Source organism: Acanthochromis polyacanthus, chromosome 5 (genome assembly GCF_021347895.1).
Source record: "Acanthochromis polyacanthus isolate Apoly-LR-REF ecotype Palm Island chromosome 5, KAUST_Apoly_ChrSc, whole genome shotgun sequence".
Taxonomy (NCBI): domain Eukaryota; kingdom Metazoa; phylum Chordata; class Actinopteri; family Pomacentridae; genus Acanthochromis; species Acanthochromis polyacanthus.
The window spans coordinates 32,741,512-32,755,205 of NC_067117.1; the positions used below are offsets into that span (position 1 = coordinate 32,741,512).

A 13,694-nucleotide genomic window follows, 5' to 3' on the forward strand; every position below is an offset into this window, starting at 1 on the left:
TGTGAAAAGATGTTGAAAATGACGATTTTGGATATTTTTACTTAATTTTTGTAAAATATTTAATCAAAGAAGTTAAACTTTTTATTTTGTAGGATTAATAACAACTGTGTCATTCTGCACAGAAGACGTTTCTGGGTTCTCTCTCTCCTGTCCTTTACATAGGGGTGCAGGACTTTAGATTGCAGTGAAAAATGAGCCCACAGTGAGAAAAAAATGAGTCGAGAGCAAAAAACAGGAGATTATGGTCATCAAAAGTAGCTAAGATGATGGTAGTGAGTGACAGATTCTGCAGTTTCTGATCAACTTGTAGTAACAGAGTGTTGAGATATTCCACTTAAAGGCTGTTTAAAAGCAGCTGTCTGCTTTATGAAAATGGAATTTTGTCAGTGAAATGAATAAAATCCCTTCAGACTGCTAAATGTCAGTGAGGTTATTTCAGGCACTGGGCACCTCTAGATTCCACCATTGCTTTGTTGCTTATTTGTCAAGTTTCCTGTCTGTAATGTGTACTGTTGATATTATATATGTGGATATTAGACTTGGGCTGTAAAAGATCAGCATATACATAAAAAAGATTAAAATAATATTTATTTACACCCAACATGTATCCTGACTAATGAACTTTAAGCATCTTAGAACCAAAAGGACTGTTTTCAACACAACCGTCCAGAGAACTGAAGGGTTGTGATCTGTTGGTTTGACTCCATATTTTGTGATACTTAAGATAAACAAACAGAGGAAGCTTAGTTTAACAGCTCCTCTGTTGATGGTGCTTTAACCCAGGTCTGGTCGACAGCCCCACTGTGTTGTGTCTCAGTCCATATGTATGTTTAACAAACCCATCATCTCTCTCCCATCCTTGTCTACCCCTCACCCACCCTGTCCGCCCTGACAGTACATACCGCGGGGCGGCGCTTGCGGGCGCGGAGCTTGGCGCCTCACCTCCTTGCCTCTCTTACAGGAGAGGCTGGTGGCTCCTCCCTTCCTCCCTGAGCTCAAACGAGCAGGAGGTCGGAGGTCTTTCGACTATGAAGCTGCTGCTGCGGCAGCCGCCAAGGTTTTAGCTGGGAAATCTGCGCCGTCATGCCACACTGCCGCTGCCTCCGCTGCCAGCAGCTCCGGCGGTGACAAGGTGCCGGTGGTGGCTCCGCCCTCTCACCGCCCCGGAGCCTTGTTGATAAACGGTTGGCAAGAAGCCGCCATCGATCTGACCAAGTCTTCTGGAGAAATAAGCACCACGAGCAGCGTGGGGACGAGTGAAGCTGGGATCAGCCACCACGGCGCAGGCGGCGGTCACAAGCTGCCGCCGCCCCCCATCACAGCGCCGCTGTCGGGCTCCGTGGGCATCGACATGGCCGGGATCCTGCAGGCCGGCCTCATCCACCCGGTCACAGGACAGATAGTTAACGGCAGCCTGAGGGGAGATGATTCATTGAGGAGGAGGAGAGGCAGGAGGAGAAATGTGGAAGCTCTGTACTCTGAGTTCACCAAGAGCCGAGGACTGCACCTCCCTGAGACACAGGTGGGTGGAGAGGAGGCCGTACAGCGTAGCGGCACTTAGAAATGTTGTTTGAGCTGCAGTGTGACAGAGAAACGTTACCCAGGAGGGAAAAATACAGTTAATTACAAAAGATTGGATTTGAAGGGAAAATCTTTCACGTGCTCAGTGTTTGGAGATGTTGAAGTTGTTTGTGTGTGTGGATGTTTGTGTCCGTCTGCAGGGCCGGGTGGAGGTCATCAGCCACTCCTCCGTCTCCTCGTCCACCTCCTCGCCTTCCCCCTCCCCCTCAGAGCGACCTGCAGGACCCCCCACTCCCTCCTCGTCTTCTACTCCGACACCCACCCAGACGCCTCCTCAGCCGGAGATCGTGGCCATCGACAGGGAGGCGGCCAGCAAAGGTCTGATCGAGTGGCTCCGGCAGAATCCAGGCTACAGCATGGACCTGCCCGCCTTCGCTCACGTAAGTCTGGAGGTTTTGTTCATTGCTTTCATTGCTGAGCTTTAATTTGCTGTTTCAGTGATGTTGTCGTCCTCTTCTTCCACCTCAGTCCGGAGCAGGTCTGCTGCACGGTTTTGTGGATCGTCCCAAACAGAGGAGGCATCGCTGCAAAGACCCCACCAAGCTGGACATCAACTCTCTGACGGGGGAGGAGAGGGTCCCTGTAGTGCACCGAGGCACCGGACGCAGGGTAGAGAGTGCACACTCAGTACATAAACCTCCTCAGCGATTCACTTCAGTCTGGCTGCTTCAGAGTCTGTAAAGCAGGAAACCCCTTAACCCCTTAAGCTTCAGTGTACCGCCGGCGGTACACTTACTAATTTGCATAGGAATTTCAAGAATGTCCGACGGCTGCAAACACGATTATACAAACACTACACGCCGATGGAAAGCTTAGATTCTCATGAATCCGCCGGTATAAACCACTTTCAGATGCGATTACCACAGCGGGTGAGAAAAACACATTTATCCGACAAAAACGAATATTCATCCATCCGTTCTCTATACACGGCTTCAAAGCACACAGCGCGACTCACATTTCCGGGTTTATTATTACACACAAAAAAAAGATTCCATAAAAAACGGCCATAATCCAACCTTTTACATCCAGACGACACAAGCCAGTAAACTATTTTATCCAAAACATGTCCTGAAGTCGGTATAAAATCCCCGAATCGGTCGTTTTCAAGGAAATGCACCTCGCGATGTCCGTCCAATATTCCCCGTATTTTTCGTAATTTTTTTATTTAAAAATAGAATATTAGCGATTTTTTTGTACTGAAAACGGCTGGAATTGACTGAAGCTTAAAGGGTTAAACATGCGCTATCTCTCTCCACAGCTTGGTGGCGCTATGGCTCCTGCCATAAAGGAACTCTCCAGGTGGTTGGATGCCAACTCGGAGTACTACGTGGCTCCAGACTGGGCTGATGTGGTCAAACACTCGGTGAGTTTCATGCACTTCACTTTAAAATGTAGCTTCTTTCTTCACTGTTGGTTCATTTTTCTCTGCAAATAACGTCCTGCACCTCTATGGAAAGGAGAGAAAGACACCGAAAGTTGAATTTATTTATTTATTTATTTATTAGCAAAAATAATATGTCAAACATTTTTACAAGTGTCTACAAGTGTTCCCAATACTGGAAAAAAAACGGCTCTACAGTCTATAAATATTCTGCGACTCACAAATGTAAGTTCTTTCATTCAGCGCCCTCCATAATTATTGGCAGCCCTGGTTAAGATGTGTAGAAAACTTTAAAATCAATTATTATTGCTGAAGCATACTCTCACACTGAAAATTGTTGAAAAATGTATTCTAGGAGAAGATTAGGTGCTGTTTTGTTGGCTAACGAGGTTATACAAAGTATTAACATCAGGGGTGCTAATAATTGTGGCCCACATGATTTGATGTAAAAGAATTATTTCTTAATGTGAGATTTTTTTTTTCCCCACTGAATAAATGCACTTGAATTAAAGGTTGGATTTTCCTCTTTTTTTCATTGTGGTCCTGTATTATTTAGGGAAAAAAAACTGAATGTATTAGAAGCCAAAGAACACATCAATAATTATGGAGGGCGCTGTAGTCGTCTTCTGTTTATTCTTTGTAAACAGCCTGCAGGTTCACTGGAAACTGAATTTTTGTCCTGTAACTGTCGCTTGCAGCTAAATGAGTCACGGCTTCAGGTTTGCACAGATGACTGCAGAATATTTAGTTTTTTACAGAATGTGTTTTATTTTTAATGTAATATTGTCCAGATATTTAGCTCCAAGTTAGTTTGGTGTTATATTTATGCAATGGTTAAAAACCTGCTGGCTCCATGAATCTGGAAGTAGAACTGGTGTTTCCTCATCTATGTGACACTAAAATACCTTTCTGATGACGGAAAACACTGGTGAGCATGAACTACATGTCCAAGAGATTTGGTTCATTTCATGCTCCTTCCTGTTTTTGTGTCTTGTTGTAAAAAGGAGTCATTTTGGTGCTGAAATGACGTTTAATTTCACTGTCAGGTTTTAGGTGCTCAGAGTTAAAAATCAAATGACTTCCTTTTAGACTTCTGCTTCTCATTTTTCCTGTTTTTGGAACTCCTTTTTACTCAACATTTATTCAAACTCCGGTTTGCCTGCTAACCTGCAGGCTGTTTACAAAGAATAAATAGAAGACAACTATGGAATAAATTAGATTTGTGAGTCTCAGAATATTTAGACTGCAGAGCCGCCGTTTTTCCAGTAATGGGAACACTTGTGGTCACTTGGAAAATGGTTGGAAGTGTGATTTTTGTTAATAAATAAAGAAGTTCAACTTTTGGCAGTTCTTTATTAAAAGATTATTGATGGTGTTATAACTGTCAAACTGTACAGAAGATTCAATTCAGTTTTATTTATATAGCGCCAACTACAGGTCAAATTGTCTCAAGACGCTTTACATGCCTGAACCCCCAGAGGCAGCAGTAGCAAGAAAAACACCTTTTAACAGAAAGAAACCTGGAGCAGAACCCGGCTCTTTATGTGGGGGAACCATCTGCTGCTGGATGGAGGAGGAGAGGGAAGGGGAGATAGAGGGGGAGATAGAGGGGGAGCAGGAGGGGATGTGAGAAGAGGACGGTGGGCATCAAGGAACATGTACCACAGAAGAGATTTCTGATTCTCTCTCCTTCATGGTTGTTTCTCGAGCCACAGGATTTCATGTTGCAGTGAAAAATGAACCCACAGTAAAGAGAAATGTACTAAAAAACACCCAGCAACAATCAGTGGTTCAGCGTTTTCACGTCTTGCTGTCGTCCTCCTGCAGGGTTTCCTCCCTGAGGGGAAGTTCTCTCGGATCCTGACTGAACCCGTCAACAGAGATCCAGGTTCTCGTCGTCGTGGTCGTCGTCCTCGCAGCGAGATGCCGAAGCCCCTCCTGTCCGTCTCCGATTCGTCGTCGTCTGGCCTCGGCCCTCCGCTCTTCATGAACGGCGGTCTGATCGGCAGCGTGGACTCCATGGTGGCCATGCAGAACCTCCGCGGCGGCATCCCCGGGATCCCCATCTCTGGGATCATGGCGGCTGGATTCCCTCACGGTTTCTCCGCCGCTGTCACGGCAGGAGCCACCGGAACGTCGGCAGAAGACGCCAAGAACGGGTTGAGTATGTTACCCATGATGCTCCACGGCATCCCGCACCCGCACGGCGCCGCGATCCCTCAACACGCCTTGTTCAGCGTCGGCACAATGATGGCACACACGGCGCCGCCACCTCCTCCTCAGCCCGCTTCCTCTTCCTCCTCTTCCTCGACCGCCTCTTCTTCTTCTGCCGCCAAGGTCACTACGACGACGGCGCCGTCTACGTCCGAGGCGTCCAGCCCGTCTTCAACAACGCCCGCCGAGAGAGACAACGCCGCCTCCTCGACTGCCGATAAGGAGAAGGGAGCGGCAGACGGCAGCAAGCGACCAGAGGCGGCGGCCATCATCACCTCCACCAGCAGGGCCCACATCAGCCCCGCTCACCTGGGGGGCACCGGCAGCCATCTGACCTTCAACCCCTTCCTGATCCCCGGCATGTCCCACGGCCTGCTCTACCCGCACATGTTCCTGCCCCACGGTGGCATCATGGCGCTGCCCGCCATGCCGCCCGGCGCCGTGGACGGCTCCCCGGGAAGCCCCAAGAGGAGGCGGAAGAGAGGGCGGGAGGAGGGGGAGAGGGAGGAGGAGAAGGCGGCGGGGGAGGAAAGTACAGTTAAGGAATCCTCGCCTCCCTCCGTCGCCTCTACCTCAGACCCGCCTCCCATCGAGGAGCTCCAGGGAGGCAACGGACCCTCAGAGCAGCAGGAACCGGACTCCAATAACCACAGCGAGGGAGGGACGGTGGCGACGGAGAACGAGGAGACATCAGAGGAGGTGAGAGAGGAGGAGAACGGTGAGGAGCAGAGACAGGCGGAGGAGGAGGAGGCGTAGAGGGACGAACCACTGGCTGCCTCCGGTGCTGCTCTCTTTTTGAGCAGCAGTGTAAAGTTTGTGCCGTGTCTGTCCGTCAATGTCCATGTAAAGACTTTTATTATGATGATGACTGATAATAACGATGATTATATTCAACTTGGTCATGTTTATATACCGGGACCCCCACCAACCCACCTTCTCCTCTCCTCTCCTCGTTGTATACAACAACAACAACAAGAAAAGAAAAAAGAAAACTAGTGTAAGAAATGCTCTCTGTATTCTTTCCCCTTCATTCTGCATCAGACTGAGTCGGGACATTTCTCAACACGCTCTGCAGAAAACAAACCGAGGAGCGGCTTTGGCGGTTTTAAATGGTCTTTTTTGTTTTTTGTTTGTTTGTTTTATTTTTCTGGACGTGCGGCTTTGGTTTCCCAGGAAGTTGGGGTCTAAATTTGTGGAGGAGCAGCACTTGTTCAGGCACACTCCGCTTAAACTGAGTGGTTTTTATTTGGGATTATATTTGTGCAATGGTTAAAAACCTGCTAGCTACACGAATCTGGAGGCGGAAGTGGCGTTTCCTCGTATACGTGACACTAAAGCAGCCTTTTTTAATGACAGAAAACACTGGTGAGCATGAACTAAATATGCAGGAGCCACTGTGTGACAGCAGGCCGGATCCTTTCAGTGTAGCCCTTTGACAAAATCCTCGAATAAAAATACTTTTAGTGCATTTAAAAATGCTACCAAACCAGTAAAAAACTGAACTGGTCTCTATTAGTTTTATACCGACTAAGATCAACCAAATTGTGACTGTAATATATTAACTAAAAGGTCAAGAAAGTCACAATAAAGAAGAGGTTTAGTGAATCCCAGGCATGAATGTTGGTTTTAAATTCTAAGACGTCGTCGTCTGCCGGTCCTAAACGCTTCGCCTTGTTTTATTTTATTCATTTCACTGCTGCAATAACATTTATTCTGCACACTAGAAGATGAGTCCAGCAGATTTTTCACGTTTTTCATTTGCTTTCAGAGATAAAAGCAAAGGAACAATCACGAGATTAATTCGTCGTCACTTTCTAGATCAAGTTTGTTTAAACTCAGCCACAAAGTCACTTTTTAAAGACTCACCCCCCTCAAGTTTTAGGCACCAAGGACAGGAATGTGAGAGCTCAGTGGGGCCACCGGGGGGCGCTAGGAGGCAGATTTGATTGTATTCTGTCCTGCAGACACTGATGTGGGAGAAAACAGGAGAGGAAGGTGCTTTTTATTGTTGTTTTAGTGCCCTTGGAGGATGTTTGAACCCTAAATTTATGAATCAGAGAAGCAGCACGGTTGCTGCGTGTTGGAATCATGACCTGTAGCATCATAATGTTGTCGTTTCTTGTTTTTTGAGAAATCGTGTGCGCGTCGTCAACCATCTGTCCAGGGAAAAGGAATCTTCTGTTTTGTATTTTTAAAAAGGAAGGAAGACGAAATGGGAAGAAGAAGAGGAGTGTCTCGTTGCTCTTGTGTCTTTTTTTCCCTCAGATTAGTTTTAATAGGAGTTCATACTAAGAGTTTCTAAATATGTAAATCTATCGCTGTATATTGCTGTCGTTTTTTTAAAAAAGTGCACCATTTATTTCTGTTTTTTTCTCCGTTCGGGGGGAAAATACTTGACATATGCGAGGGTTTTTTTTGTTTATTTTCCAGTTGGTCCCAGTGTTTTCTGTGTCAAACAGACTGTACTGTACATTAAAAGGATGCAAGTCGCTGGTTTTATTCAGTCTTTTCACGGCGGGGGGAATGTTTTGGGCTCAAATGTTTCCGTTTGTGTTTTCATTCGCTACCGTTCAAAAGTTTGGGGTCACTCAGAAATGTCGAAAAGCAATGAAGATAACATGAAATTAATCATAAATCCAGCGTAGACATTGTTAATGTGATAAATGACTATTCTAGCTGGAAACAGCTGATACCTTTAAAAAATTCATGGCAGAAATCACGGCAACGTAGAATGTGACCATTTAATATAGATGAACCCACAAACAAAATGACCTTGTGTTGAGCTCAGGCGTGTGTTCTGCATGTGTACCTTATCTACGGATACTGAATCACATGATCTAAATATGTAGTGAGCGGTGGGAATTAATGGGACTCAGAAACACCCCCACAATTTAATCAACTGTTCCTTGTGTCATTTCCTACAGATGAGTCCCGATAAGTCCTCAGTGGTGGATTTCTAGTAGGATCTCAATCATGTGATCATCAGCAGGCAGCAGGTGTAGTGTTCACTTGTTGTCATGGTTACACTGATGCCATGCTGCTATCTCAAAATGACACAGAAATCCTTAAGAAATCCATGGATCCAGACTATAAGCTGCATCACTGCTAAAATCTAATCACTTGGTCCTTGTGTCATTTCTGACCTTCCCTGAAAATTTCATCCAAATCCATTACAGTAGTTTGTTTTTGGGTAATGCTGCTCACAGACAGACAAACCAACGCTGATCGTCACATATCTCCACTGTTTGATGGAGTAAAAGGTGTGAGTTTTCACAGAACCCAGCACATTGTCTGTGTGATCCCAAACTTTTGAGCTGTGGTGTGATTCTGAAAACATCATTTTTGCACAGTGTCTATTTTGTGAATGTTACCTTCCTGTATCGTCGGGTTTTGTTGTTTTTTTCTTTGTTTTCTTTCCGTTAGATGTGTGTCAGAGTGTGTGAGGGAACGTTTGTGTGCATGCATGAGCACACGTGTGGAGATGTTTCTGCTTCTGTCTCATCCTTACAGGTCACATTTCTTGTCGGGGGGAAAAAAAACAAAACAATTGACAGTTGTTGCCTTGTCACAGGTTCGTGGCTACGTATAATTTATTCTACTTTTGCTTTGCCAAAACTTTTACCAAATATGACATTCTTTTCTTCTGTCTTTAGTTTTTTTTTATGTATTATTCAAAAACAATGCCTTATTTAGCGAGTATTTTTGTTGTGTAGATGTTCTGTTACATCTCCGTAGAGGGACATGTTATCATGTGTTTGTTGTTTTTCTGTGCATTATCTCCACAGCCAACAGTAACAGAAGGTACCACTGTTCAAATCACTACATTTACTCCTAAAAACACACAAAAAAGACAAAAAGTCAATCAGTTTTCCCTCAAAGCACAAATGGAGAGTTAACAAAGCGTGACTGTTTGCTTACCAGTGCCTCTAAAATGACTTCTTTTTCTTCTGGTTCTTTTCTTTTTGTTCTTTTTTGTTTGTTTGTTTTGTGGAATTCACTTGCACACTATGTTGACATCGCCTCTGGAAAGTAAAAATAAGTGTTTGATGATGCCGTGATGTTCTCTGGAGGAGGTTCTGCTGTTTTCCTTCAGTCTGGGTCTTAAACCCTTGGTAATTGGGAGGCTCACATGTGAGTTATTCCATGGAAAATCAACCAAACATGGGGGGAAAAATCCATCTAGCTCCTTTAGTTCGTCAGATTTTTCCATCTACATTAACTTTAATGTATTTAATGAAGCCAAGCAGAGTCTTACCTTCACATTAGGAATATTTTCACAGTTTCAGACCTTAAAATGCAGCAAATTTCAAGCTTTTTTCTTCATTTCTGAGCGTCAGAACGTCTTAAGTACACTAGATAGACACATGGAGCTTTCAGGGCTTTTTTTAAAGGAAAAATGTACAAATATTTAGCTTTCCATTGGAACGCATTTGATGCTTTGGGTTCTAGCTGTTTGTCAGACAGAAAAAACATGTTCCAAGATGCCAGCTTTGGGATTTGACAAACTGAGATGGAGATTTCTCGCTGTTTTCTGATGTTTTGTCGGCCAAACGGTTCATCCAAGATGAAAGTAATCATTAGCTGCAGCTCATGAGGAACCTTAATGAGGAACCTTTAAAGAACCACAGAATAGTTGGACGTTGGTGTGTAAACAAGTCGATTTTACATCACCTCCACACACCAGTCTGGAATGACCCACAGTCTAGTTTCTGATCTGTCTGAGTCAAACTGGATGCCTTTGAGTCATTTTGGACAAATTTAGGGGAAAAAAAGAAACGTTCTGGGTAAACCTTCAAGGCTCATATCGGCATGTTGATGGGTAAAGGTCAGAACAAGTTAGAGACAATGAAAGGAGCAATTTTTCTACCTGTATTTTGGATTATTTATGACATTTTGGGTCATTTTGGAGAAGCTTTTGTCATTTTGGCCAAAAATTTTGCAACGTAGGAGACGTTTCTGATCATTTTAGGTGAGTTTTGGCGTCATTTTGGAAATCTTTTGAGTCATTTTGGACAAGTTTAGGGGAAAAAGACACATTCTGGGTAAAGTTTCAAGGCTCGTCAGCGTGTGATAGGTAAATGGTCAGAACAAGTTGTAGACAGTTGTAGGATCATTTTTACCAACATTTTGATCACTTGACAATTTTGGGTCATTGTGGAGAATATTTTTATCATTTTGTGCAAAAATGTAGCAGTTTAATTGACATTTATGATCATTTTCGGTCATTTTGGACGTCTTTCGACTCATTTTGCGCCATTTTTCAGTCATCCTGGAGAGAAAAGGTTTAGGGGGAAAACTGCATTCTGGGTAAACTTTCAAGGCTTATATCAGCATGTATGATGGGTGATTGGTCAGAACAAGTTAGAGACAATGAAAGGAGCATTTCTAATCTACATTTAATATCAGGATCATCAAATAGACACGATACACTCTGAGGCAAAACCAATTTCTAATGTAGTTGTATTTAACACTCGTGAGCAGATTCATTGTTTAGACTGTGACACCTGGATGGATGTAGAACTGATCTGGTTGCAATTTTTAGCAGAACTCAAATGTCGTGTTTATCTGCTGGACTGACGAAGTTCTGAGGCTCAGAAATGATGGAAAAATTACTAAAAGGTGTGAAATTTGTGTCTACTTCATGGGTCTGTAAGTGAAAATATTGACAGTATGAAGGTAGAACTCTGCTTGTTCTCATTAAACACCTTAAAGTTACTGTAGATAATTAATCAGCTGATTCTGAGGAGGTCAAGTTGCAGGAACTGATTGATTTTGTGCAGATTTGATCAGTTAATGAAAAAAACACTGCTCCCCTACTGGCTCTTCAGGGCACTGCAGGAGCTCCTTTATTAGATAATTTCCTGCAGAAACCTCTGAATTTCACACTCCAAACTCCAATAGATGACTTCTTTACCAGTGTTTAGTGTCATCAGATCTCCAGGAATAAGATCCAGGTTGATAAATGTCAGAATTCCCCTCGTCAGGATTCAATCTGCTTCCATTCCTTCACTGCAGAGGCCTTGTGTTCACTTTCTTAGCACATCTGGGACAATAATGCGCACACAGTATGTATCCAACCCAAGTATTTGATTGTTCTCGTGTGTTCTTAGAGATTCCTAAAGCGAGAAAAGGGGGTTTAAACGATCTGAAACAGCAGAGAGCAGACGTGTAGTTGCAGAGGATGCACATCGTATTTCTGTTTTAGTTTTACTGGCTTGTTTTTTGTGTCAAAACTTGAAACAAACTGCAGTATGTGACCACAGCTGGAGGTCAACCACGGCTCTGTGTCGTATGTTCGCGTCACGCCAAGCCTTCTTTAACAGTGTTTCTGTTCTGTTCTCATTGAAGTCCTTTTTGTTTTGGTTAACTTAAAACGGTCACCTCAAAATGTTTATCTCTGATCATAAATAATGTATTTATTGTACAGTTCTCGTCTCTGTGTTGTCGTCTCATGACCGCTCCACGGCTGCTTTTGGTTTTTTGTTTGTTTTTTTTGGTTCACATGGAAGTTCAGCTTTTCTTTGTCACATGTTGGATCTGGTTTTATATCGGAGTTACACGTTCTTCACATCAAGCAGTCTGTGGGATTATTTTGTCCTGATTCTGCGATTTTTCTCCAAATTCTGACAGTATTTTTCAGCTCTAGAAAGAGAAAATGACTGAAATGAGGGTTTCTGGAAGAGACGTTCACAAGATTTACACAGCCTCAGCTCCTTTGATGGAAAAAGTCTCAAATTTTTAGTCATTTCCACCATAAAATATCCACAACATCCGTAAATGTAGATGGAAAAGTCACTAAATCAGACGACACATGCTGGATTTTGTTGCTTGTTTTCATTCTTTTTCCATCTTGTCACTTGTTTCTGGCCGGATTTTTTCCAAGTTGCAACCAACCCACGACTCGTTGGTTTAAGAATCTTGGTTTCAGCTGCAGACTTTTATTTATTTCCAGTGACCTGCAAGATCCCCTGTCAGTTCATTTATCGTTAATTCTGACCTTCATGTTTCGGGAAATCTAAAAAAAAAAAAAAACAAGAAAGAAATGTTCCAGATCCTAAACGAGCTCCAGACGCCCCCAAAAACGTATTAATCAAACTCAGACCCTATTTTTGCCTTGTAAAGTTAAACCACCACAGCTGAGAAATCTGTGTGCCAGGATGAGGTTTTCACTCCGTTACTCACCGGCTGCTTTCACAGATGCTGAGGCGTTTTCTCGGCAGAAGATGCAAACATTTAACATGAACTACAGCCGCTGCGCTCACTTCATTCTCTGATAATCGGACAGAAATATGGAGTGAAACCTGTCGTTCCCACGTACAGCACAGCGTCTGAACTCACAGCAGTTAAATTAGCTTTAATTAAAGCTGCCGCTGCTTTCCTTTTAGTCACAGTTGATCTGTTTTTGAGAGGCGTGCTGAAGGGAAACTGGCATTTAAAGTTGTAAAAAAAAAAAAAGCAGCTGGAACGTGTGATTTAATGACAAAAGTCGGACAGACTGTGAAGGATCACAGGTTTGATCATTAAAACTTCACCACCTTCATGTCTGTGAAACCACCCGGAGACTGAACCTTATTTGACCCTTCACAGCTCCTGTAGTCGCATCACAAGTGCAATGAAACTCGCTAGGGTGTTCTTGGTTGAGAAAGTGACTGATGGTGAAGTCAGAGACCCGGTCATTAATAAATAAGTTATGTGGTGGGGTTTTTATCTTTATTTTCTGTTGGGTTTTTTTCTTATTTGTAACTATAGCTCTCTGTATTCCCATGTGGACCAATCTCATGAGTCAAAACATGGTATGTGTGATCTTTTATTGTGCAATAAAAGATGACTTTCAACTTTATTTTGGTCTGCAGTGAGTAATTTATTGACTGGAAGTGGAGATTTGGGGCTGAATTCCTGCTGTAACATCTTCATTTGTGTCAGATTTCAGGTTGGGAAAAGCTGCAGCAGCTCTGGAACGCAGAAAAGGACCAGAAGATACAAAAGAAGAGGATTTAATAAAAGCTGTCCCACATGAAAATGCATGTAAATACAATACTGGTGAAAAGTTTTAGAACGACAATTCTTCCAGTTTTTTATTGAAATCAAGTAGATCAAGTCCAGTAAAAAGATGGAAATGGTACAAAGGGTAAGTGGTGAACTACAGGAGGTTTAAAACAAAGTAAGGTTACCCAAAACGGATTCTCATTTGCTCTGACATGCACTGTGAGCTGTAAGGTCTTATATAGACAGGTGTGTGCCTTTCTTATCAAGTCCAATCAGTTTAATTAAACACAGCTGGACTCCAATAAAGAAGCAGAACCATCTCGAGGAGGATCAGAAGAAATGGACAGCATGTGAGTTAAATATGAATGTCGCTGCAAAGGGTCTGAATACTTCTGACCATGTGATATTTCAGTTTTTCTTTAATAAATTTGCAAAAATTTCTACATTTCTGTTTTTTTCTGTCAAGATGGGGTGCTGAGTGTACATTAATGAGAAATAAAATGAACTTTTTTGATTTTGGCAAATGGCTGCA

At 43.2% G+C, this 13,694-nt stretch overlaps 1 protein-coding gene across 5 annotated transcripts in view; it reads left to right on the forward strand.

Moving 5' to 3' along the window:
* Positions 1-13,016, forward strand: part of chd6 (chromodomain helicase DNA binding protein 6) — a 165,950-nt gene extending 152,934 nt beyond the window's left edge. For 3 of the 5 annotated variants that reach the window (XM_051948134.1, XM_051948133.1, XM_022204996.2), the window contains exons 41-45: positions 896-1,522; positions 1,722-1,961; positions 2,050-2,190; positions 2,840-2,944; positions 4,790-13,016. In XM_051948134.1, the coding sequence (XP_051804094.1) occupies positions 896-1,522; positions 1,722-1,961; positions 2,050-2,190; positions 2,840-2,944; positions 4,790-5,932 (2,256 nt within the window). In that variant the 3' untranslated portion in view covers positions 5,933-13,016. The remainder of the gene's footprint in view (positions 1-895; positions 1,523-1,721; positions 1,962-2,049; positions 2,191-2,839; positions 2,945-4,789) is intronic. The other 2 variants (XM_051948135.1, XM_051948136.1) reach the window with 2 other exon arrangements.
* Positions 13,017-13,694: the final 678 nt, after the last annotated feature.